At 36.5% G+C, this 22,307-nt stretch overlaps 1 protein-coding gene across 4 annotated transcripts; it reads left to right on the top strand.

Annotated features, from left to right (window-relative positions):
* Positions 1–8,976: 8,976 nt before the first annotated feature.
* LOC137721798 (E3 ubiquitin-protein ligase PRT6) lies at positions 8,977–21,411 on the top strand. 4 transcript variants are annotated; one of them, XM_068460810.2, is made up of 15 exons: positions 8,977–9,348; positions 9,685–10,785; positions 11,463–12,700; positions 12,838–14,820; positions 16,339–16,390; positions 16,486–17,113; positions 17,647–17,855; positions 17,952–18,487; positions 18,586–18,690; positions 18,795–18,861; positions 18,986–19,063; positions 20,081–20,149; positions 20,539–20,626; positions 20,753–20,850; positions 21,003–21,411. In XM_068460810.2, the coding sequence occupies exons 1-13, from the start codon at positions 9,289–9,291 to the stop codon at positions 20,611–20,613; spliced, it is 6,201 nt and encodes a 2,066-aa protein (XP_068316911.2). In that variant the 5' UTR covers positions 8,977–9,288; the 3' UTR covers positions 20,614–20,626; positions 20,753–20,850; positions 21,003–21,411. The 4 variants fall into 4 exon arrangements, with proteins under 4 accessions (XP_068316911.2, XP_068316912.2, XP_088548777.1 ...); XM_068460811.2 differs by having other exon boundaries at positions 8,981–9,348; positions 20,753–20,899; XM_088692651.1 differs by lacking the exon at positions 18,586–18,690 and having other exon boundaries at positions 8,981–9,348.
* Positions 21,412–22,307: the final 896 nt, after the last annotated feature.

Here is a 22,307-nt window from a genome sequence, read left to right as displayed (position 1 = left end):
ATTTAGTGAAGAGTTTAAAAGATTTTACAATGGATTTTTATATTAGCACCTTACAAAATGTTGAATTCACCCCATATTAAAATTTAATATTAAATGACTTATTTACTCCACTATGCAATTACAATTTTGACCTTATTAGGTTTTAAAAAAAATAAAAATTATCTAAATACACCCCAAATCACTTTTAACGTATTATTTATCTTCTTCAACTATCAAAACAACTCCCACCTTCCATTGTTGAACAAAACCCTAACCAATGAAACTACAAACATGTTGATTGAGAAAAATTATTTTTGACGAATGGAACAAGAAATCGATGTTTCAGGAGTTTCACATGAGGTAAGACTTCATATTTTTTTATTGTTTTAACTTCATATTTTTTATTGTTTTAGCGATTTCGACGACATCGATAATTATTTAATCCTACTTTTGCCGTGTTATTTAAATTTATATGTTCATATTCATCTTTTAGAGATCATAGGAATTACATGAAGGATTAAACACCTAAAATTACCACCAAATATTAAAAACAGACGACATGGGTTTTAATGGTGGAATTGAAAGCAAACCCACATATGCTTACCTTTTGTCAAATTCCAGTCGGCATTTTTTGTCCAAATTAAAAGCTTTATTGATTAAAGCATAAGACTAACAGAGCATAAAACTATGCCTCCCTTTACCAATTAAAGTATAAGACTAGTATTGATATTCAGTTGTATGGTTTTGTATCCATCGATGGCTTGAAGCAAGAAGAGTTGAGAGGGTTAGGAGGTTTTGTATCCATTGAAGCGTTAAACACAATTGTGTGTGAAGCAAAAAGGTAATTTGAGGATTTGTTGTTTCTTTATGGTGTATATTTACACACACACACACACACACACACACACATATATATATATATATATATATATTGAACAGAATTGACTCAGTTGGCGATGATGTTGTATCATGTGGTTGTACTCTTCGCCATACAGACCAACTCCCATGTGCTCATGAACTTGCAAAGTATAGTAGTAGTCAACCAATTCTAATTGATTGTATACATCCTCGTTGGAGAAAGTTGGACATGATCATTGAACCTCCGACTTTTAGTCCCCAAATTCTTCCAATAAAAGCATTCACTGAACTATTTGTCAAGTGGTTTGAGGGTCAAACTAATGAATCCAGAAGACAACTATGAATTAAAAGAGGAGTTAATGAATCCAAGTTCCATGACACTCACAGAACCAGGTAAAAGAAATTAAAACTAAAGGGCGTCCACATAAAGCTGACACTTCTACTTGTCGTTTGCCATCGGCCTTTGAGATTGCAGAAGCTCTTTCAAATCATGATAGCCAATCACAACCCCCTAAAAAGAAACCAAGGGGAACACCATGCAAATTAAAGGTATGCACTTATCATTATACTTGTGATGTTTGATATACTAATTGTAACTTCACTAAGTAACCCCTTGATTACTATACAAACTTATAACTCCCTTTTACGCACTTCGGCCGCCTTTACGCATCAATATACGAGACAATTCCCTGAGGCAATAAAGCAATACATTACTATTGCGATTGATGTCCTTGGAGATGGTAATTGTGGATATAGAATCATAGGTTGGGCAATGGGATTTGGTCAAGATTCATGGCCATAGGTACATAAGGACTTATTGACGAGAGTATGTGGTTGCCCATTCTTATATGAGCAAGCTTTTGGTTGGAAAGAGAGGCGTGCTGAGATTGACCAAATACTTGACTATTTTGAAGATTCATATACACCATATCTATACTGGATGAGCATGCCAGATATGGGCCATCTTATAGCTTCATGTTATCGTGTAGTGATGATTTTGTTATCCCATTTGCAATGCCTTTCATTCCTACCTTTATATGTATTAGGAGATGATGAAGCCACTAGTCTTCTTGAGATTGTTATTGGTTTAGTCAATGACAATCACTTTATACAGGTACTAAGAGTTGACTTTTCTTTTTCTTTTTTTCTTTTTTTTTCTTTTTTTTTTTTTTTTTTTTTTTTTTGCAGCATGGAACATTGTTTTTGAAAGCTATAACTCCTTTTGTTTTGTATAGCTACGTTTGGCACCAAGACATCTCATGCTATCACTTGCACAAAATTGACATACTCTTGCAGTAAATAACACTCAACAGCTTTACGCCAACGACCAAGATCGTGTGGAACAATTTAATCTATTACTAAGTCTAAATAGTGTAGCCACAATCGAAATGATATGTCTTGATTGTGACTAAGTTATGTTTTAGAAATTGAACTGAAATATATTGAGTCCTAGGCGAGAGGACATTTTAAAAAACAAGGCTTTTTTAATGGTGATTTTCAACTAGGCAGTGGTTGTAGTGACTATATAGTATGGCCATCTCCTTCTGGGAGATCATGAATTGCTTGTAGAGTGAGGGCAAAAGCTATGGCCCTCGAAGTCCTGCTCAATCTCATAATTCAAGACTTAGCACTTACGAATCTCATAATTCACAAGCCATGGCCCCCGAACTGATTGTAGAGTAACTCAATGGCATTCATAAGGTGCTTTCTTGCACTATACTAAGATGCTTTCTTGCAGGTCTACTTGGTTCGACTAAAATATGCACAAGAAAATGGAAACAGCATGGTAGCTTTGAAATCATCATTATTATTATCGTAAAACGTTCAAATGAATCTAAACATTTTTCAAATCATTCGGCAAACTGAACGTTCAAATGTATAGATTCAATCCCTAAAAATTAAAAATGAGTGTTATAAGATTTGAGAAATGTGGGGTGTATATAGAAAATATAAGGTGTATATTGAAAATGTTGGGTGTGAGGGGGTATTATAGGGAAGTATGTGGGGCTGTATTAAGATAATTTTTAATTGAAAAAGCAAAAGTAGGGTGTATTAAGCATGTGAGGTTTATTCAACAACTTTTGGGGTGTTAATAGAATAAGCTACAAATCATGGGGTATTCAATCAAGATTTTAAATGAATTCATATAAATCCATATTTAATCAATTAAGATTTTAAAAAAGTTTATAAAACTTCATAAAAATCCGAGTGTGTTCATTTAATATTTTAAAGTAGTCCATAAAACTCCATCTGTATAAATTAAATTAGGATTTGATTTTCAAGTATTTTAAAAATTGAAGAATTTTATGGATTTTATAGTACTTTTAGGCTTTAAGAAGTCAGGTCACTCCCTTTAAGATTTTGAATAAATTCACCTAAAATTCAAATGTTTATAGAGTTCACTTTAAAATCCCGTAAATTTATAACTCTTTTAAAATCTTTCAAAATCTCAATTGGATACTCTTTAAATGTTTTCCATGTCGTGAAAGATTTTGTAGCAAGTTAAGTTAAAGTAAAAATACAATTATCAGATTTTAAGATCATACATTTTTATGTAGTTACCGATTTTGTTATCCAAATACCAATTATCACAAGGTTTCCTTGTACATAATATTTACTATTTTTAACACTATTACCATCTAGGCTTTAACTCCCCGACTCTTTTTCTCTCCCCTAGACCTTCTCCCCTAAATACCAAACCCTAGCTACAATCTCAAGCGTCGCTAACCCTTGCTCCAACGTGGATTGGCAGCAATAACTTGTCTACTCCTCCTAACATCTTCCTTATCCTCCTAGCCTCTCCCCTCCCACAACCGCCTCCCCTTCCTTCCCGACTTTGTGGTGTTTTTTTGGTTTCTCCTTCCTCTTCCTTCCAAGATGCTACCTAGCACTTTCTCTCCCCCAACTTTTTGTCGACAACCATTTTCCAATGACTTAATTGGAGTCTCCACCCCAAAGTCAATATCTTCCTCCTCTAAGGCCTTGTACTTTGATTTAGAGCTAGATTTAGGATTTTGGGGGTGGTTTCGATTTTGGGTGGGTCGAATTCACCCGTTCATTTTAAACTGCAGTGGCAACAACCTCATTCACATGTTTCGTGATGTGTTGCCTTATGCGCTCAAATCATATGGTAGCCCACATTTGGATAATCGAATTTGAAGGTTGCGTCGCCCTAGGCAACCAGATCTACTATTTGCGTCACCTTGGCTGACTAAATTTTCCCTATCTACCACCTTAGGTGTTCAACATGGCGGCCCGCCACCTTGTGTGAACTGATCTGTAGGCTGACTACCTTGTTGACCAAATTTGATAGGTATGCCGCCATTAGCATGTAGATTTGGCGCTTTCGCCACCTTTGGAAACCTGCTATGTTAGTTCAGCCGCCTATTCTCGCTAGTCTTCCAAATCAGTTCATCCCAGCAAGCTCCAATTTAATATGGATTTATTCCCACAAATTAACCTCAAAATTATATAAATTAGTTACATAAAAGTAGAATGGTTTGTTCTCAACTAGTTGTGTTATACATGAGTATATGTATTTGGAATTTAAAGGCTTGCAACTCATTGCACAATATGTATGTCTATAAGTGTTTACATACATATTTCCACCACAATGAGAATAACCAAAAGAAAAATATTCTCGATTTCTTGTAAGTCGATTTACACATAATCATCACTTGTATTTCAAATGATTACCAAGGTCACCTGATACTCAATAGTCGTCAAACAAACAATTTACCTAATTTTCAAAACTAGTTACAAAATATTAAGCAAACTAATATTTAAACAAAATATTCCAAACTATCATCATTATCATTTGATTTTTGATCATTTGCAGCAGTTAAACATAGAATTTCATAATTCCACACACTTTATTCTTTTCCATATGGAGGTATTTATAAGATTACAAAAGAGTAATACTAGGAAATAAATCAAAACAAACCTTTGTCCACAAGATAAGGAAGCCTAGACTAGACCAAATCAAATCATATCAAATCCCTATTTAAATCATATCTCTAAAATACTTTCTTTTTATTTTCCAACACCCCTCCTCAAACTCATGATGTGAAATCATGATTTTGCCTAGAAAGAAATCTTCATTGATATGTTGAAACTAAAGCCAATTTTTTCGAAAGCTCAATAAATCACAATCCATCAGAACTAACGCCTCTTTTCGAATGGCCAGCTAGAACTAGCGCCAATTTTTTCAAATGCCCAACTAAAACAAACACCTCTTTTTGAAAGCCTGACAAACAAATCATAATTCTCGAAACTAACGCTTCTTTTCGAAAGTCTAACTGCAACTAACGCTAACCTTTTCGAAAGTCCAATTGAAACTAACATCTTTTTTCAAAAGTCCGATAATCAATCTTTTTTTTCCTTTTTTTTCTTTTCCTCTTCTTAAAAAGAAATTAAAAACTAGAAATAAAAATTATAAAATTCATGATGGAAAAACACGCTTACCAAGACCAATATTCTGCTATTGCCAGATTTGCAAGACCTTTTCCAGCATGGGCCACAATGCATTGAGGTGAAGCATCAAATGATGGCGTAATAGAAGTAACAACATGTGCTTTTGATTTTGGGTGCCAATCTGGGTTTCCTTTTAGTTGAAAGCAAGTTTCTCGAGTACGACAATTGCAATATGTACAATAAAGTGAATCATTTTCATCTTTTCATGTTGGAGGAGGCACATATGTATGTTGAGGACGACGAGATGTTGCACTCAGCGCTGACTTTCATACATCGCAGATTGACGAAGTTCCTCACGCCGAACAAAAGCATGTGCAATTCGCAAATTTAGAAGAGGATTTTGTGATAAAACTTGTACTCGAATCAGATCAAATCTAGGATGAAGAATAGCTAAGAAGTCATAAACTTACTCATCTTCAATTCTTTTCTTCAGCTTAGTAGCATCGACAGCACACTCCATATCACCTAGTTGAAGAAAATCAAGTTCTTGCCAAATAACTTGAAGAGCAGAATGATAACTAGCTGATGACTTCCCTTGTTGACAAGTTTTATGTGCTTGAAGTCTTAATTCATAAATTTGAGAACCATCACTTCCAACATCACGTCTCTTTCACCGCATCCCAAATCATCATAGGTTATGGGAAGTTGTAGGTAACTAGCACTGATATCTCGAGTCATTGAGTTAAGAAGCCATGACATAATCTTGGCATTCTTAGACATCCAAGTAGTGAAGTTTGAATAAGCAACAACAGGTTCTGGAGTTTTTCGTGTCAAGTATCCCATCTTTACGTTGCCCGTGATATACAACTTCACAAATTGGGACCATGAAGAGTAATTTGTCCCATCAAGTTTGTTAGGGGAAATTTGCATACTCACATGATCATGGTGCAACATGGGCAGTGTTGCATCATATTTTGATAGTGGCTTTTGATCTTAAGATTCTTCAAACATTTTTTTTTCAGTGAAAATATGACTAACTAAAGGTTGCAGCCCCAAGATCAAACTTAGCTCTTGATGCTAAGTTAAACATAGAATTTCATAATTCCACACACTTTGTTCTTCTCTATATGGAGGTATTTATAAGATTACAAAGGAGCAATACTAGGAAATAAATCAAAACAAACCTTTGTCCACAAGACAAAGAAACCTAGACCAAATCAAATCATATCAAATCCCTATTTAAATCATATCTCAAAAATACTTTCCTTTTTATTTTCCAACAACAGCATCACCCACAACATCAAAGTTCGTTGACAACTTCCACGTGGTTTAGATAAGAATTGGGCGTTGACCAAGTAACGACCAATGTCTAAGGGAGTCATGAGTTGACTTTAAAAATTCCTCAAGGTTTTGTTCCCTCATTAATTCTGGGAGGTCATGATGATCAAGAGGGTTTAACTTCCTCTTTTGGTATCTCTTGATTTCATTCCTTTGAGTAGATGGTTATGGTTGCTCAAAAGCTATCATTTTAGTTGTGATGCAACATTCTAAAAAGAACATATATAAAAGTATTAGAATGTAACAAAACTACTGATGATCACATAATTAAGTGGCAAATTTTTATTTTTTATTTTTTTTTTACAACTATATGATCTTTCAAGCTTTAAATGAGTTGCTTGTGCCTCTCCTCTTTCTCTTTAGTACTAGAGCTTTCTAGAACTCTAGGTTTATGAAAAGACGTCGAAGGCTGGTCATGTACATGATGAGTCACCTCAAATTTTTCCAATGTGGAGGTTAGGATTGGTGTGCTTTTCTCTTGACTAATACAGGACATCATGGGAGGCAAAGTGGGACAAGAGAGAGAGAGAGAGTTAACTTACTAACAAAATCAGAAGCAATAAAGCTCCTAATAATAAAATTAATTCATAAAAATTGACAAAAAAATTTGACAAATGATTGTTTTTATTTAATATGTATCTCTAGTAAATTATCGATTCAATGTTGAAATTTCATGTCTAACAATGGAAAATAGAACCATTTTCCGTTTCATCTAAGTCTTCAAGCGCCTCTAAACCTAGCATCTAGGCAAAGCAATCAAAATTTGATTTGTTTGCGGTTATGTACAAACAAACTTAGTTTTGAGGTCTATTTTTACATAAAGTGGAAGGACTTAGATTATCGTTTTGAAAATAAACAATGGATTGAGTTCTGTGTGTGGGATTCAGTTTTGGGAAATGATTTTCGTTCTTTAATTTTTTCTTTCTGCAATCCTCCATTTATTTTTGTCTTTTTATTCTTTATTTATTTATTTAATTTACAGGCTAGAAAAAATGTGCAAAGGGACAAAAAAAAAGAAGTGAGGAAATCAGTTCTCGATTTCTTCCTTTATCTAGTTTATGTTTCCTCCAAACATATTTGGTAAGTATATCTCGGTCATTATTTGGACGCATTTAGACGTTATTATATACTTTACTCAATTATTATCTCTCTATTACCTATTCGAATTGAAAGAAATATTTGTCACACGCTTTGCAGGTGAAGGAATTTAATGTAGGAAAATCAAATTAAGATAATTAGAAACTAATAGAAAGCAAAATGATTTGAATTAAGATAATTAGAAACTAATAGAAAGCAAAATGATTTGTAAGTAACATTGTACCTTACACACACACACACACACATATAAGTCTCATTTTGTTGAGGGAACCCTCAAATAAACTCATTTGAGGGAAACATTTCGGTGCTCATTATGTAACTCTTTCTAACAATTCAAATCATCTATATATTAATTCATCAGTCATACATCATCCTTGCAAAAAATTAGACAACTCCAAAACCATTAAGACATTCATTTGTAATGAAGAAAATGGACGAATACAGTTCTACTAATAAATACAATATTTAATTCAATGATCATATGACTTTAAATTTAGGTTATTTGGTAGAAGATTTACATCATGGTATTTTACTTTTGTGGCATATATGCTCCAATTTAAGGAGAAGTGTTGGCGTGAGTCAACATCCAAGAACAAATTGAATTGTGTTATTTTCCTTTGCTTAGAAGATTTTATTTTGTAAAAAAATTAGGATTTTATTTCCTATTACATGGATTAGGAATGTTCTCTCCTTGCTCCACAAGGGCCTCTTTAAGGGGAGATAAATCGAAATGGACATTTTACATCTTTTCTTTGCCGAAAAAAATCTCCTTTGGCAGATTTTAAACTCTCCATCTTCCGGAAGATATAAATAAAAACCTAACTTTACATTCTTTTACGTATTTTGATGAAATGTCTCACTAATCAAAGAGAGAAAATTAAATGAATATCAAATTCCATCCCTCCCATTGAAATAAAATTTTCATTTACATTTTTCTATTAAAAATAAAATGCTCTTATAACCAATATTAGCGGAGTGACGAACAAGGAGATAATATTGTGTGCATGGGCGAATGCTCTTCCAGCCACCGACGCCCCTAGGACGAAGTTGGGCTGACCTGTTAGTGTTATCCACCAAACTCCGTTGCAAACTCCGTCGCCTCTTCATTCCCTCAAATTGGGCTGGCCTGCAACTCCATAGCCCATCAACAAGTTGAAGATTATCCAAACACAAATGATATTCCACAGCAACCGCTGCAAAGTATAAAAAAAACAATTAAAAATTAAAAAAATAAAAAATCCAGCCGAACAAACAAACACCAAAAATTAACTGCGAAGAACAAAATTTTACACGCAATCTGGACAAATATCCAATCTTATATTCCCAAATCCTCTTTCTCTGTCTCCGTATAGATTCTTCGAGTTCTTCTGCATAAACCGCCAAGAGAGAGAGAATTGAATACAATTATTTGTATATATTCAACTGTCAGATGGTGAATTAGGGCTTGCGAAATTCGATTTGGCAGTGAAATAAGGAAGAATTATTAGAGTTTAATGCACTAATTATTGTGGTTGTTGAGTAATCCTGGGGAGTGAAGGCTCTGCGATTAAGTGTTGTTTGTGCTGCGTGGATTGGATTGCTCGGTGCTGGAGTTCTGATACTATGGAAGCCGATTTGCCTCCTGAATACACGCACATCAAGCATCGTGATCGAATCGTGCAGGTATGAATTTTCTGCTTTTGATTATCCAATTTTTGATTATTTTCTGTATTTTTTTCAGCAGTTAATCTGTTGAATTATAGAGGTTGGGATGCAATTAATTGTTTAAGTGTTGTTGAAAGTTTGTTCCTTTTTATTTTTATTTAAATTTTTTGGAATTATTGATCATTTCCTAGAGCTGATATCGTAATACTCGTTTGAGTAATTGAGTGAAATTTTGGGAAAAATATTAGGTTTTAATGCATATATACTTTTTTTACTTTCGTTTCGTATCGTAATTTTACTGATATGGGTCAGAAAAAAGGTTCACAGTTATGTTTTTGTTGTTAATTTATGCAGAGGCTAGCTCATCTGGGAGTGCCAAACGAGTTTCTTGGTGAATACCAACGTGGGTTAGTTGCTTTTATTAAGAATAACAAGCAACGGATACCGGAACTGGTTTCCGCTATACTACCCGCTGATGACGAAGTAGCTCTAAGTGAAGCAAAACCAGGGACTAAGAAACAAGGTGTAAGCATGAAAAGTCAATTCCACGAAAGCATGTCGTGGTTGCAGTGGTTGATGTTTGAGGGCGAACCTAAGTCAGCCCTGAAGAGTCTCTCCAAAATGAGTGTTGGGCAGCGTGGTATTTGTGGAGCTGTTTGGGGACATAACGATATAGCTTACAGATGCCGAACATGTGCAAATGATCCAACATGTGCAATTTGTGTTCCGTGCTTTCAGAATGGGAACCACAAGGATCATGATTATTCAGTTATTTATACTGGTGGTGGTTGTTGTGATTGTGGTGATGTTACAGCATGGAAGCGCAAAGGCTTTTGCTCAAATCATAAAGGTGCGGAACAGATACAACCTCTTCCAAAGGAGATTGCAAACATTGTAGGGCCTGTTCTTGATTGCCTCTTTGATATATGGAAAACCAAGCTGGTTCTTGGTGAAACTATCTGGCGGGAAAATGCTAGAGCAAGTGACCAAGTTGGAGAACGTAGAAAGGTTGAAAATGAGTTAACTTTTTTAGTGGTTGAGATGCTACTAGAATTCTGTAAGTACAGTGAGAGTTTGCTAAGTTTTGTATCCAAGACGGTTTTAGCATCAGGGGATCTATTAGGGATTCTTATGAGGGCAGAAAGGTTTTTGAATGACACTGTTATGAAAAGGCTGCATGAGTTGCTACTGAAACTGCTGGGAGAACCTGTTTTCAAATATGAGTTTGCCAAAGTATTTTTGAGTTATTACCCAGCTGTTGTAGGTGAAGCCAGAAAGGAATTAAGCCACCCTTCTGTAAAAAAGTATCCACTGCTCTTTGCATTCTCTGTTCAAATCTTCACGGTGCCAACTTTAACACCTCGTCTTGTGAAAGAAATGAACCTGCTGTCTATGCTGATGGGATGCTTGGAAGATATTTTCATTTCCTGTGCTGGAGATGACGGTCGTTTACAGGTAATGCATTGATTTTTTTTCCTTTAAGGCTATACTAACCCCTTGGCACATGCCCACGTGTGTGCCAATTGGGTCTTCGTATTTAAAAATTTTTTTTTTTGAAAAGTTGAATTTACAATTTGTTATTTTCTAAAAAAAAATCTTAATACATTGGGTTTTCTTCAATTTTTAGAGTTTTTACTTAATTTTTTTAGTTCCCAATGTGATCTTTTACTAATTTACCACTAATTCAATTGTTTTCTTTCAAAAATCTAGTTAGGGAAGGACAATTGTTGGTATTTTGAATGCTTCACTGATCTCACTTAATATTATATAATATTTATGTATCTCTATAGGTTGCAAAATTATCATTATTCCTCTGCACGTTGCCTCCTTGTCACTGCCACCTTCATTATGGAATTGATAACTTGGCAACTTAGGTTGTATAGTTATGTTATAATCTTAAGTCATGTCGTGTTTATATGGTGTTCTAACTAGGTTACTTTTTATGCTCCCGTTTTGGAATTCTTTCAGTTTTTTTTTTTTTTTTTTTTTTTTTCCGGTTTTTTTTTTCCTTTCTTTGTTTTTCCAGATCATTGTGATTGAGTATCTGATGCGCTTTCTTTTGTTTGATAAAAGTTCATATTTTCCCATTTATTTTGGTCTCATGTAGTAAAATGGTTGGTTATTCCTTGTAGGTTACCAAGTTTTCAAATTTGTATGAGATCACAATTCGTGTGATTGAAGATATTAGATTTGTTATGAGCCATGCTACAGTGCCCAAATATGTAACTCATGACCAGCAAAATATTTCAAGAACTTGGATGAGACTCTTGGCTTTCGTGCAAGGCATGAACCCTCAAAAAAGGGAAACAGGCCTGCACATTGAAGAAGAAAGTGAGACTATGCATCTGCCGTTTGTTCTAGGTCATTCAATTGCCAACATTCATTCTTTATTGGTGGATGGGGCATTTTCTGTAGCTATTGACAAGATGGATGAAGACTCTCTTTTCAGAACATATAAGCAGGATACGGATGACAGGGATAGCATAAGACATTCAAAAGTAGGACGGCTGTCCCAGGAAAGTTCTGCATGTAGTGCAGTGGGGAGTAGTTCATTTGCGTGTGAGTCCAAGGTTTCTGAAGATAAATCAGATGCTCTTTCTGATTTGTTGATTCCACCATCTGTGATGTGGTTAACATATGAGTGCTTGAGGGCAATTGAGAAGTGGCTGGGAGGTGATAATACCTCCAGGACTCTTCTTGATGCATCTTCTCCAAGTACTTGTAATTTCTCTGCTAGCAATTTTTCAGCATTGAAGAGAACATTATCCAAGATCAGGAAAGGAAAATATATTTTTGGTAGACTTGCCAGTTCTAGTGAAGATCATGGCAAGCAGTGTTCATCACATTTACGTAGTGATTGCAATATGAGTGTTGACGCCCAGAATGGCAGAATTGCAGGGCAGGAGAATAATTTGATGGTTACTGACAACATTGATTCAGTCAATGCCTGCAATCCTGCAGGATTTGATGATAGTGCTATGGAAGTAGATGGTGCCACGGACTTAGATGCTCTACGTGTATTGAGTTTGTCTGATTGGCCAGACATAACATATGATGTTAGTTCACAGGATATATCTGTTCACATTCCTTTACATCGCTTACTTTCCTTGCTTTTACAGAAAGCATTAAGAAGATGTTTTGGTGAAGTGCCAGATCTGGCTAGCGTTACTTCTGCAAATTCATCATCAGCTACTTTAACTGACTTCTTTGGAAATATTCTGGGAGGCTGCCACCCGTATGGATTTTCTGCCTTTGTTATGGAGCATCCCCTTCGGATCAGAGTATTTTGTGCTGAAGTTCATGCGGGAATGTGGCGGAAAAATGGGGATGCAGCCCTATTATCTTGTGAGTGGTATCGTTCAGTTCGCTGGTAAGTGATTTATGCTTCATCTGTGGCATGCATTTTAGGGGGAAAACATCTCTTGTAATGATTGATTTTTCTTTTCACTCTTTTTTTCCTCCTTTTATTTTCAGGATTGACTCCTTATCATATGGTTAATATTGCAGGTCTGAACAGGGTTTGGAGCTTGATCTGTTTCTACTTCAATGCTGTGCTGCCTTGGCTCCAGCTGATCCTTATGTTAACAGAATTGTAGAACGCTTTGGCCTGTCCAGTTACCTTTCTTTGAACCTTGAGCACTCTAGTGAATATGAGACTGTTCTAGTGCAAGAAATGCTCACTCTTATTATACAAATAGTCAAAGAAAGGCGATTTTGTGGTCTAACTAAAGCTGAAAGTTTGAAAAGAGAGTTGGTTCATAAATTAGCCATTGTGGACGGCACTCATAGTCAATTGGTTAAATCTCTTCCTCGTGATCTGTCCAAGTCTGATCAGCTACATGGAATTTTGGAATCCATTGCCGTGTACTCCAATCCCTCTGGCTTTAATCAGGGGACTTATTCGCTACAATGGACATATTGGAAAGAACTGGATTTGTACTACCCTCGTTGGAACTCGAGGGATCTGCAAGCTGCTGAAGAAAGATACTTGCGTTTTCATGGTGTTTCTGCATTGACCACTCAGCTACCCAGATGGACTAAGATTTATTCTCCTCTCAAAGGGGTAGCTAGAATTGCTACATGTAAAGCAGTCCTTAAGATTATCCGTGCTGTGCTGTTTTATGCCGTTTCTTCTGATAAATCAAGTGAGTCACGGGCTCCTGATGGTGTTCTGTTAACTGCATTGCACTTACTTTCGTTAGCATTAGACATTTGTTCTCAACATAAGGAAGCTGGTGATAAGTCTTGTTATGATGGAGATGCAATTCCCATGCTAGCTTTTGCTGGGGAAGAAATCAATGAAGGACGATACTTTGGTGCTGGTCAACAAAGCTTGCTGTCACTTCTTGTTATCTTGATGAGGATGTATAAGAAAGAGAATGTCAACAATTGTTTGGAAGCTGGAAGTTGTGACCTCTCTTCTTTAATTGGAAGTTTATTAAAGAAGTTTGTAGAGATTGATTCCGGATGTTTGACCATATTACAACTTGCACCTGAAGTGGTTGGTCTTGTGTCGCAATCTTCTCCAAATGTTGACGCTAAGACCTCAGGTTCAATTTCTGACTCTGAGAAGCGCAAGGCAAAAGCCAGAGAGAGACAGGCTGCCATATTGGAAAAAATGAGAGCCGAACAATCCAAGTTTATGGCCAGTGTTAATTCCACTGTGGACAAGGGTTCAAAATCGGAGCAAGAGGTTTGTGAACTTAATGTTGAAGATGATTTGGAAGAGTCTGAACAAGTTGTTTGCTCTCTTTGTCATGATCCCAGTTCCAGAAATCCGATATCCTACTTGGTTTTACTTCAGAAATCTAGACTTTTGAGTTTCATAGAAAGAGGTCCCTTGTCATGGGAGCAACCACGTTGGATAGACAAGGAGCACATCTCTATTACCACAAACGAGGTGAATGATCAATCCGGATTAAGCACTTTATCAAGTGGTTCAGGACCACAACTGGTGCCATCTGATCCTTGTAGACATTTGGTTCAGAATGCAGTCACCGAATTTGCCTGTCATGGACAACCTAGGGATGCTGACGCTCTTATAGATTTTCTCAAGGGCTGGTTCCATGAATTAAGGAATATCCAAGTGCAACGTGAATCAAATGATGAAAGGGAAAATACTTTATATACATTTGAGACAATGGAAGATGATATGTACATCTCCATCCAAAAGGAAATGCGTGATAAGATGCTTCATTCTAATCCCTTAGACGATAAGGGATTTTCAACTCCTGAAGGGGATCAAGAAGAAACTAAGCATGCTGAATTTATGTTACTTGGAAAATATATAGCTTCTCTTTCTAGAGAGACAACAGAGAATCCTTCATCTTCCGAAAGTGCTCCTAATGAAAGGGTGATAGTAGATTCTTCTTGTCTTTCAGCACATGACGGATTTGGCCCGACAGATTGTGATGGAATTTATCTTTCTTCCTGTGGACATGCTGTACATCAGGGATGCCTTGATCGTTATTTATCTTCGTTGAAGGAAAGGTAAACCCCTTTTTTTTAAGAAGGAGAAACAAATTTTTATTGCAAAGATACAATAAAAATACAAGACCGGACAAGAAGTCCGCAAAAGCACAAACAAAACAGGATAAATAGCAACATCACCCTGAAACTTGGAAACTGCGAAACAACACAAAACTAACTAATAGCAGCAATCCAGTTACGCTAAATTTCTGAAGAAGACAAATGTCTAAATTTTGTAGTAACCGATGCCCAAAGGGATAACCAAACTTTATCCCAAAGATCCTACCTTCAACTGAGTTCGTTGTCCTAAAAAATCAGCTTGTTTCTTTTCTTCCAAATGACCCAAAGCATAGCTGAAACTATACAACCCCATAAGACCTTGATTTTCTTCCCCTTTCCTGATAATTTATGTTTCTCTACCATAGATTTAAGGCCACCGGACAGTGAAGAAACAAATGATCATGCATAAAATGCACCAATCAGGTTGTAGACATGAACTAGGTCTCCGTTACTGGAGTATGTCACAAGTGTTAACTTTCCCATGAGCCACTAACCAAGTAAAAACCTTCACTTTATTACTTTAGATTTCCAAAACAGGCCATAAGCCTGAAAAAACCCTATCTGCATCATTTTTGCGAAGGAAGTTGCAATAAATTTAACAGAGAAGCTTCCTGAAGAATCAAGTATCCAATTTCTTGCATCAGCCGTTGAAAGGAGAAAGCGAGTCTGATCCAAACTTGTCAAGAAAGATGACAACTCGTCTAATTCCACATCACGCAAATTCCTTCAAAAGCCAAAGTCCCAATTCAAAGAATGTTCAGCAAAACTCGCCACACTAGAAATATTATGAAACCTGGATATGTTGAACAGCCTAGGAAAGTAGAATTGTAAAGATCTTTCACGCAGCAAAATGTCCTCCCTTTCAATAAGAGAAATCTTCAATCCTTAGTAATTTTGGTTGGGAATTCTTGATCACTTTTTAATCTTAATTATGGATTTATATATATTTTTTTTTCTTATTCGCATGAACAGTGGAAGTTGTACTTTTTAAAATGAGAAATTCTATTAAGATATTTTGTTAAGAGGGAATGCCTTCTCTGTTGTTTTATTGACTACTAGTGAAAGCAGTTACACCTTGTTCAATGAACTTGGAAGGGCAGTAGCAGAAACTTTGGAAAAGATGGTTTCAGAATACATCTTTCTTAATCTCTTTGGCCTTGCTTTTAACCTTGCAATTGGAATTCCCTTGTTCTCTGAGAAGCCTGCATGAACCTTTAATCTTGCCTTGATGATTTTTCAATTTTCATTCAGTTTTATTTTTTTTTCTTTATACGGTGTGTTCTACAAGGGGCTATGGTGTAGTTTTCCAAATCGATGGTTGTTAAAAAATGAAATCTCCTGCTTTTGTGGTTATGATGCATTGCAACAACTAAAGGAAAAATAGTCAGATATATCATATACGTTGCTCTGGAAGATTGTTGACATTTTACTATTTTAGTGAAAATGGCCTAACCTGTCCCATCTTATCTGTTCGTGCAGGTATCTCAGAAGAATTGTTTTTGAAGGGGGACATATTGCAGATCCCGACAAGGTACCTGGATTCCCTGCATATTTTTCTTTTCTTCTGCAGTGAATAGATGAGGGTTTTATTACTAACCTTTTGCATGTTTATTCTTTTACCCATAGGGGGAGTTTCTCTGCCCTGTATGCCGTCGACTTGCAAATTCTGTCTTGCCCGCATTGCCAGAGTTTCTCCAGGTCACTAAGGAGCCTCTGTATTCAGGTGTTAGTTCATCGCATGCTACTGGTCAATCAGTCAAATCAGGTGACGAAATTAATTCTCTTCAGCTTCAACAAGGGTTGGCTCTCTTGCAATCTGCAGCAGAGGCATCTGGGAAGGTTGGAAGTCTAAAAGGTTTCCCCCTTCAGGGATGTGGAAGAATGACCTCAGACCTTGAACCAATTTTTCGATTGCTCTGTAAGATGTATTTTCTGTCTAAACAGGATAAGTTATCAGGATCTGCCAGGGTCAACCACCCAATGCTTATGTGGGACACAATTAAGTACTCTCTAGTATCAACAGAAATTGCTTCTCGTTCTGGTGGGAAATATGCAACTCTAAGCTATGGCCTTAGTACACTGTATAAGGAACTTGAATCAAGTAGATTTATTTTGTCCTTGTTGCTGAAAATAGTCCAAAGCAGAATAAAGAATTCTCTTCATGTCCTTCAGAGATTTATAGGAATTCAAAGCTTTACAGAGTCTATTCTATTTGGAGTTTCCATAGGCGTTGGCAATGAAACATGTGGACAAGGTATTGTTGCTACCAGTAAAAGCCATTTATTTCATATGTTTCAAGTGACTTTCTGTGAATATTTGTTTCTTGCTATCTGATTCGCTAGTCACAGACCGTTCAAAATTACAAATAGTGTGCCTACTGTAATAAGACAGTTAGATTTAAGAGTTATTGTCCATTCTTGTTTTTTCTTTCAAAAGATGAATTTTACGAAAGTGATTTTTAGATGATTAATACTGCTATTGAGCCCAACTTTTTACATCACATTGGATTCTAAAACATTTCTGCATTTCTTAATGCAATGATCTGGTGTATATATCATGTCTGATTGGGAAAAAAAAAGTTGAGAGAAATCTGGGATAAGTAGCATTATTCATTCGTATAATGGAGCATGTTGTGGCTGGTTGAATTCTTGGACCCTATTGAAAGCCACAAAAGAACTATTAAGCATTCAAGTTTCACATGTGCAAAATTTTAGGTGTTATGCTTTACCAAACATTGAAGCATTTTACTTTATTCAGTTAAATCCTCATCAATGCTATGTTTCGCAGGTGCTATGCTGCGTATCTTGGAACATGTTGATCTAGCGGTATCATATCCTGATATTCAGTTCTGGAATCGAGCTTCTGATCCTGTCCTTGCTCGTGATCCCTTTTCATCATTGATGTGGGTTCTTTTTTGTCTTCCATACCAATTTTTATCATGTGAAGATTCATTGTTATCCCTAGTGCACTTATTTTATGTTGTCTCTGTAGTTCAGGTATGTTAGCGGTACTTCTCCCTTTTTTCTCATAATTCTTAGATAGCATTAAAAACATCTAGTGGCCTAATTCATTATGGTGAAATGTGAATGCAGGGCATAATGACATTTTGTGGGAAAAATCAATGTGACATTAGTGGATTAGGTATTGATGATTGCCTGGTTACTGACATATCTAAACTTATGGAAGAATCTGGAGCCACCCAGCAATATTTCGTTTCAAACTATATTGGCTCTTCTTGTAATATTAAGAACATAGTTTGCAGCCTGAGTTTCCCTTATTTGCGGAGGTGCGCATTGCTGTTGAAGCTGCTGAACTCTTGTTCCCGATTACCATTCCATGAAAGGTATAATGTCTTGGATAGATCTCATGCCATTGGTGACATGATGGACACCACTTATGTGGCACTAGTGAATCTAAATGATGTTCAAGAAATAGAAAGCATGTTCAAGGTTCCTACACTGGATGTTATCTTTAAGGATAAAGTGGTACGTTCAATAGCTCAGAAATGGTTCCATCATTTTCGGAAGGAGTTGGAGGTCCAAAGATTTCAAGGAAGCATGCACTGTAGCCCTGCAGTTCCCTTCCAATTGATGCGTCTGCCCCGAGTTTACCAGGACATATTGCAGAGGTTAGTTGAATTGCTTCTTGGTTTGTTACTGGAGTTCTTGTCTTCTAAAAGGATCTCTCCAGAATTAAAGTTTACTCAGAAAGATTGTGTTTTTGCAGGTATATAAAACAGCGTTGTCCTGATTGCGAGAATATTCTTGATGACCCTGCATTGTGCTTGCTTTGTGGGAGATTATGCTCTCCAAGCTGGAAGTCATGTTGCAAGTATATAGTCACCAATATATGTCGTTATTATTGGATAGATTTCCATTTAATACATGTTTATGCCCCATTGCTCCATCATTGCTAAACTTGACAATTTATCTTAGGGAAAGTGGATGCCAAACTCATGCAGTGTCCTGTGGTTCTGGTACTGGGGTATTTCTGTTGATCAGGGTATGCAATGTGGTTACTTTTTTTAATAATTATGTTTGGAAGCCCATCTTTTAGATCTTTAAATTTTGTTTTTACCCCTATTCTTGTTTGCGGAGATGATTAATTTTCTTTGGTGTGAATCTAGAGGACAACAATTCTGCTGCAAAGATCTGCACGGCAAGCTCCCTGGCCATCACCCTACTTGGATGCTTTTGGAGAAGAGGTAATTGGTTTCTGCTATTGTATATTCCGCAGCAATTTTATTCCTCTGTTTCTTTCATCGTCTTCCCTTGTAAACAATTTGAAATGACAAATCATACCATATTCTGGTGAGCCCATGTACATCCATCTTACTCCACTTGATTTTCTCAGTTTGAAGCATTTGAGAAGATAATGGTGGGTAATATTTTTTCGATACTTATTTGTATTTCTCAAAAGGATAGTGCATTTTTATGATAATTTCTGGAAAACCCTGCAAGGAAAGCAATGCTAGTGAACATTTCCAGAAGGGTAGACAAATTAGGTGCTCTGATCCCGGAGGTCATACAGGTTTGATCCTAGGGTACTTAGGCATATTTTGCGTTATAGGAGCTTTTAGCAAGTCATTGATCTTTTTTATGCTATCAAGGGCTTACTTGTGAAACGCCCATTATTTTTATTGCTTTGGCAAGAGTAGGAATGAGCTATGGGTATTTAGAGGATGTTCTTACCATGCCATCCACCCACTACAGTTGCATATCTCCTCTTTCAGTTTGGAGTTTCACATGTATAGAATGAAGCAAAAGATTATTTGATACTGCATTTCATAGAGCTCCTTTCAAGCGGTTTGGAATTTTCCCCTTCTGCCACTTGGAACTGCGGTTTAGCGGTATTCCTCTCCACTTGTAAGTGGGTCTTAGGTTCAACTCCTATGAGAAATACCTAATTATGGCTACCCCATAGTGTGGTTTAGCCCAAATCTCCAACCCTGCAATATTGTTGTGTCAATAAAGAAGAGAAATTTCCCCCTTTCTTCATCGCTTACAGTTTTGCTGAATAAAATGCAGAAAGTCGCTTTGCAGTTTTACTCTACCCTCAGCCCAAAACCCTAAAAAAGAAAATGTAAAATGGTTACAAAAAGATGATGATGTTGGAAGTAGCACTTGTGGACGCTCCTGTTCTTATTTGTGCTTTTAGTGCATTCGTTGATTTATAGGGATTTATGCTTCTGTGTATGATAATGTAAATTTTGTTATTGCAGGATATTGAAATGCAGAGAGGAAAGCCGCTGTACTTGAACGAGGAACGTTATGCAGCTTTAACTTACTTGGTGAGAATATTTTGCTGCGTTCTTAATTTTGCTTAATGTTTTCTTTAATGTAGTAAATGTTGAAGAAACCCATTGTCACTAACAGTTTGTGGTAATCTTGTTATTCCCATTGTACCCTTATTACTAAATTGAGAAATAAATCTGAAAAAATTTGGCGCGATCTCACGCTCTTTCCTACCCTCCACTTGGAGCCCTTTGCCTCACTCCACCATCCATGATTCGTGGCTATACCTTGTGTTGAAATTTCTCAAGTGAAGGGGATGTGTTGAGCCTTGTCTGCGAGTTCATATAGAAGCATCCTTAATTTATATTTTCCAAACTTCCAATTGAAAATATTTCTTGTTTCGGTTCTAAGTTTTATGATAAATGGTTTGTGATTTGCATGGTAGGTTGCTTCTCATGGCCTTGATCGAAGCTCCAAGGTTCTTGGACAAACAACTATTGGTTCTTTCTTCATGGTTTAGTTTGGATTTCAAGGTATAAAAAAATCATGCACTTAATGGATGTTAGTTCACCATGTTACCAAGTTCGATGTTAATCAGATTTTATTCACGATGCTGAATGTTCTAATTTTGGCATCTCATGTGGCATATATGTTGACAGAGATTGATGGCAAGGGATTCTTGATAGCAGCAGATAATATCCACTTCCGAAAATAAATCTGGACCTAGGATCAACAGTTCAGTTTACTGCACATTGAGGTTGGTGGCTACTGGTGATGCTATAAGTTAACTATTACAACTCTGAAAAGTATGGAACACTCTTTGTTCTCTTTATCATCACCGCTACACACGTCTTTGCTCTTAGTTTGCTTGTTAAATCGTACTGTTACTAAATATCTTGTTACCTACAGTGGCAGATGCTTGGGTATCCCTCTCCATAGGTTGAAAATTTGGTCCCAAGGGAAGACCAGTTTGTTGGCGGCAGGTTGTTCCTTCCGTTTTTGATGCATGTACAGTTCGATATGATGCTGAAGTCTGAAGTCTCTACTGCGAACTATCTTCACCAGGGGGTTGTCCATCAAACGGTTGTACATAAAAGTTTAACCATAATTCATGAGCCACTGATTTATGGGTAGTGGCATTTGCATGCTTTGCTTTAGCAGTTGAGAAGCCCCCGCTGCTGCCGGGTCCATCGCTCTCTCTCTCAGTTTGTGGTATTATTTATTTATTTGTTTTATAAGCATTCTTTTTATCTCCAAAGAGCTGAGGGGGGAGGCAGAGTGGCTTGTGGAGCTGTTAATAGAGATTTCTAGTTGTTCCGGTCAGGCGTGTCGATAAATCCTTTGATCCGTTAAAAGTTTCCATAGCTAAAAGTTTGAAAATACAAAGAACTGCTCATGGCCCCTTGCGCTTTCAGCGAAAAACACGGAAAAGAAGTTATAAAAGCACTTTTTTAACATTTTTAGGTAGTTATTCTTAACAAAACTGAGTAAAAAAGAGATCTTTGAAAAACTAAGAAAGCAAGAAAGCTAGAGAGAATCATTCCGCGGAAGAAGAAGAAGAAAGATTGATTGTATTGAATGAATCGTTACAACAAATTATTACAGTTATATTCCAACAATTCTAACTGACTTGCCTATATGGCAATCCTCTGCATCTCTTCTTAACCAATCAACAAATGCCACCTGTAATCCCATTACATCTTAGCTATTGCCACCCCCCCCCTACCTCTTCAATCTTAGTTGGGGTGTCCAAGATTGAGATTGATACAATGCTTGACAAATGTAGGACTATGCAAACCTTTAATGAGCACATTAGCAACCTGGTTGTCTATGGATATATAGTTAACAATGATATCCTTCTTTTGCACTCTCTCACGAACGAAATGATAATCAGTATCAAGGTGTTTTATCCTTGAATGGAAGACTGGATTGGTGCTGAGTGCCAATGTTGAGAGATTGTCATAATGTAAAGCTGGATGGGCAATCAAGAACTCATGCAAATCTTTCATTAATGACCTTATCCAACACACATCTGCAGCACAGTTTGCTAAATCTTTATATTCAGCTTTTGTGAAGCTCCTGGATGCTGATGACTATTTCTTAGATTGCCACGATGTAGGATTAAGGCCAAGATATATCACATATCCAATGATTGATCTTCGTGTATTGATATCTGCAGCCCAATCAGCATCAGAATAAGCTGAAATTTGTGTA

The sequence above is a fragment of the Pyrus communis genome, chromosome 4, assembly GCF_041283825.1.
Source record: "Pyrus communis isolate YQ-2024b chromosome 4, ASM4128382v1, whole genome shotgun sequence".
In the NCBI taxonomy this organism is placed as follows: Eukaryota; Viridiplantae; Streptophyta; class Magnoliopsida; order Rosales; family Rosaceae; genus Pyrus; species Pyrus communis.
The sequence above is the reverse complement of the archived record's forward strand: the minus strand, read 5'-3'. Positions and strand labels throughout refer to the sequence as shown.

Coding starts and splice junctions, on each gene's coding strand:
- LOC137721798 (XM_068460810.2), top strand. CDS start 9,289: ATGGAAGCCGATTTGCCTCCTGAATACACGCACATCAAGCATCGTGAT. Junction 12,701..12,837: donor TGGTATCGTTCAGTTCGCTG/GTAAGTGATTTA, acceptor TTAATATTGCAG/GTCTGAACAGGGTTTGGAGC. Junction 16,391..16,485: donor ATATTGCAGATCCCGACAAG/GTACCTGGATTC, acceptor TTTTACCCATAG/GGGGAGTTTCTCTGCCCTGT.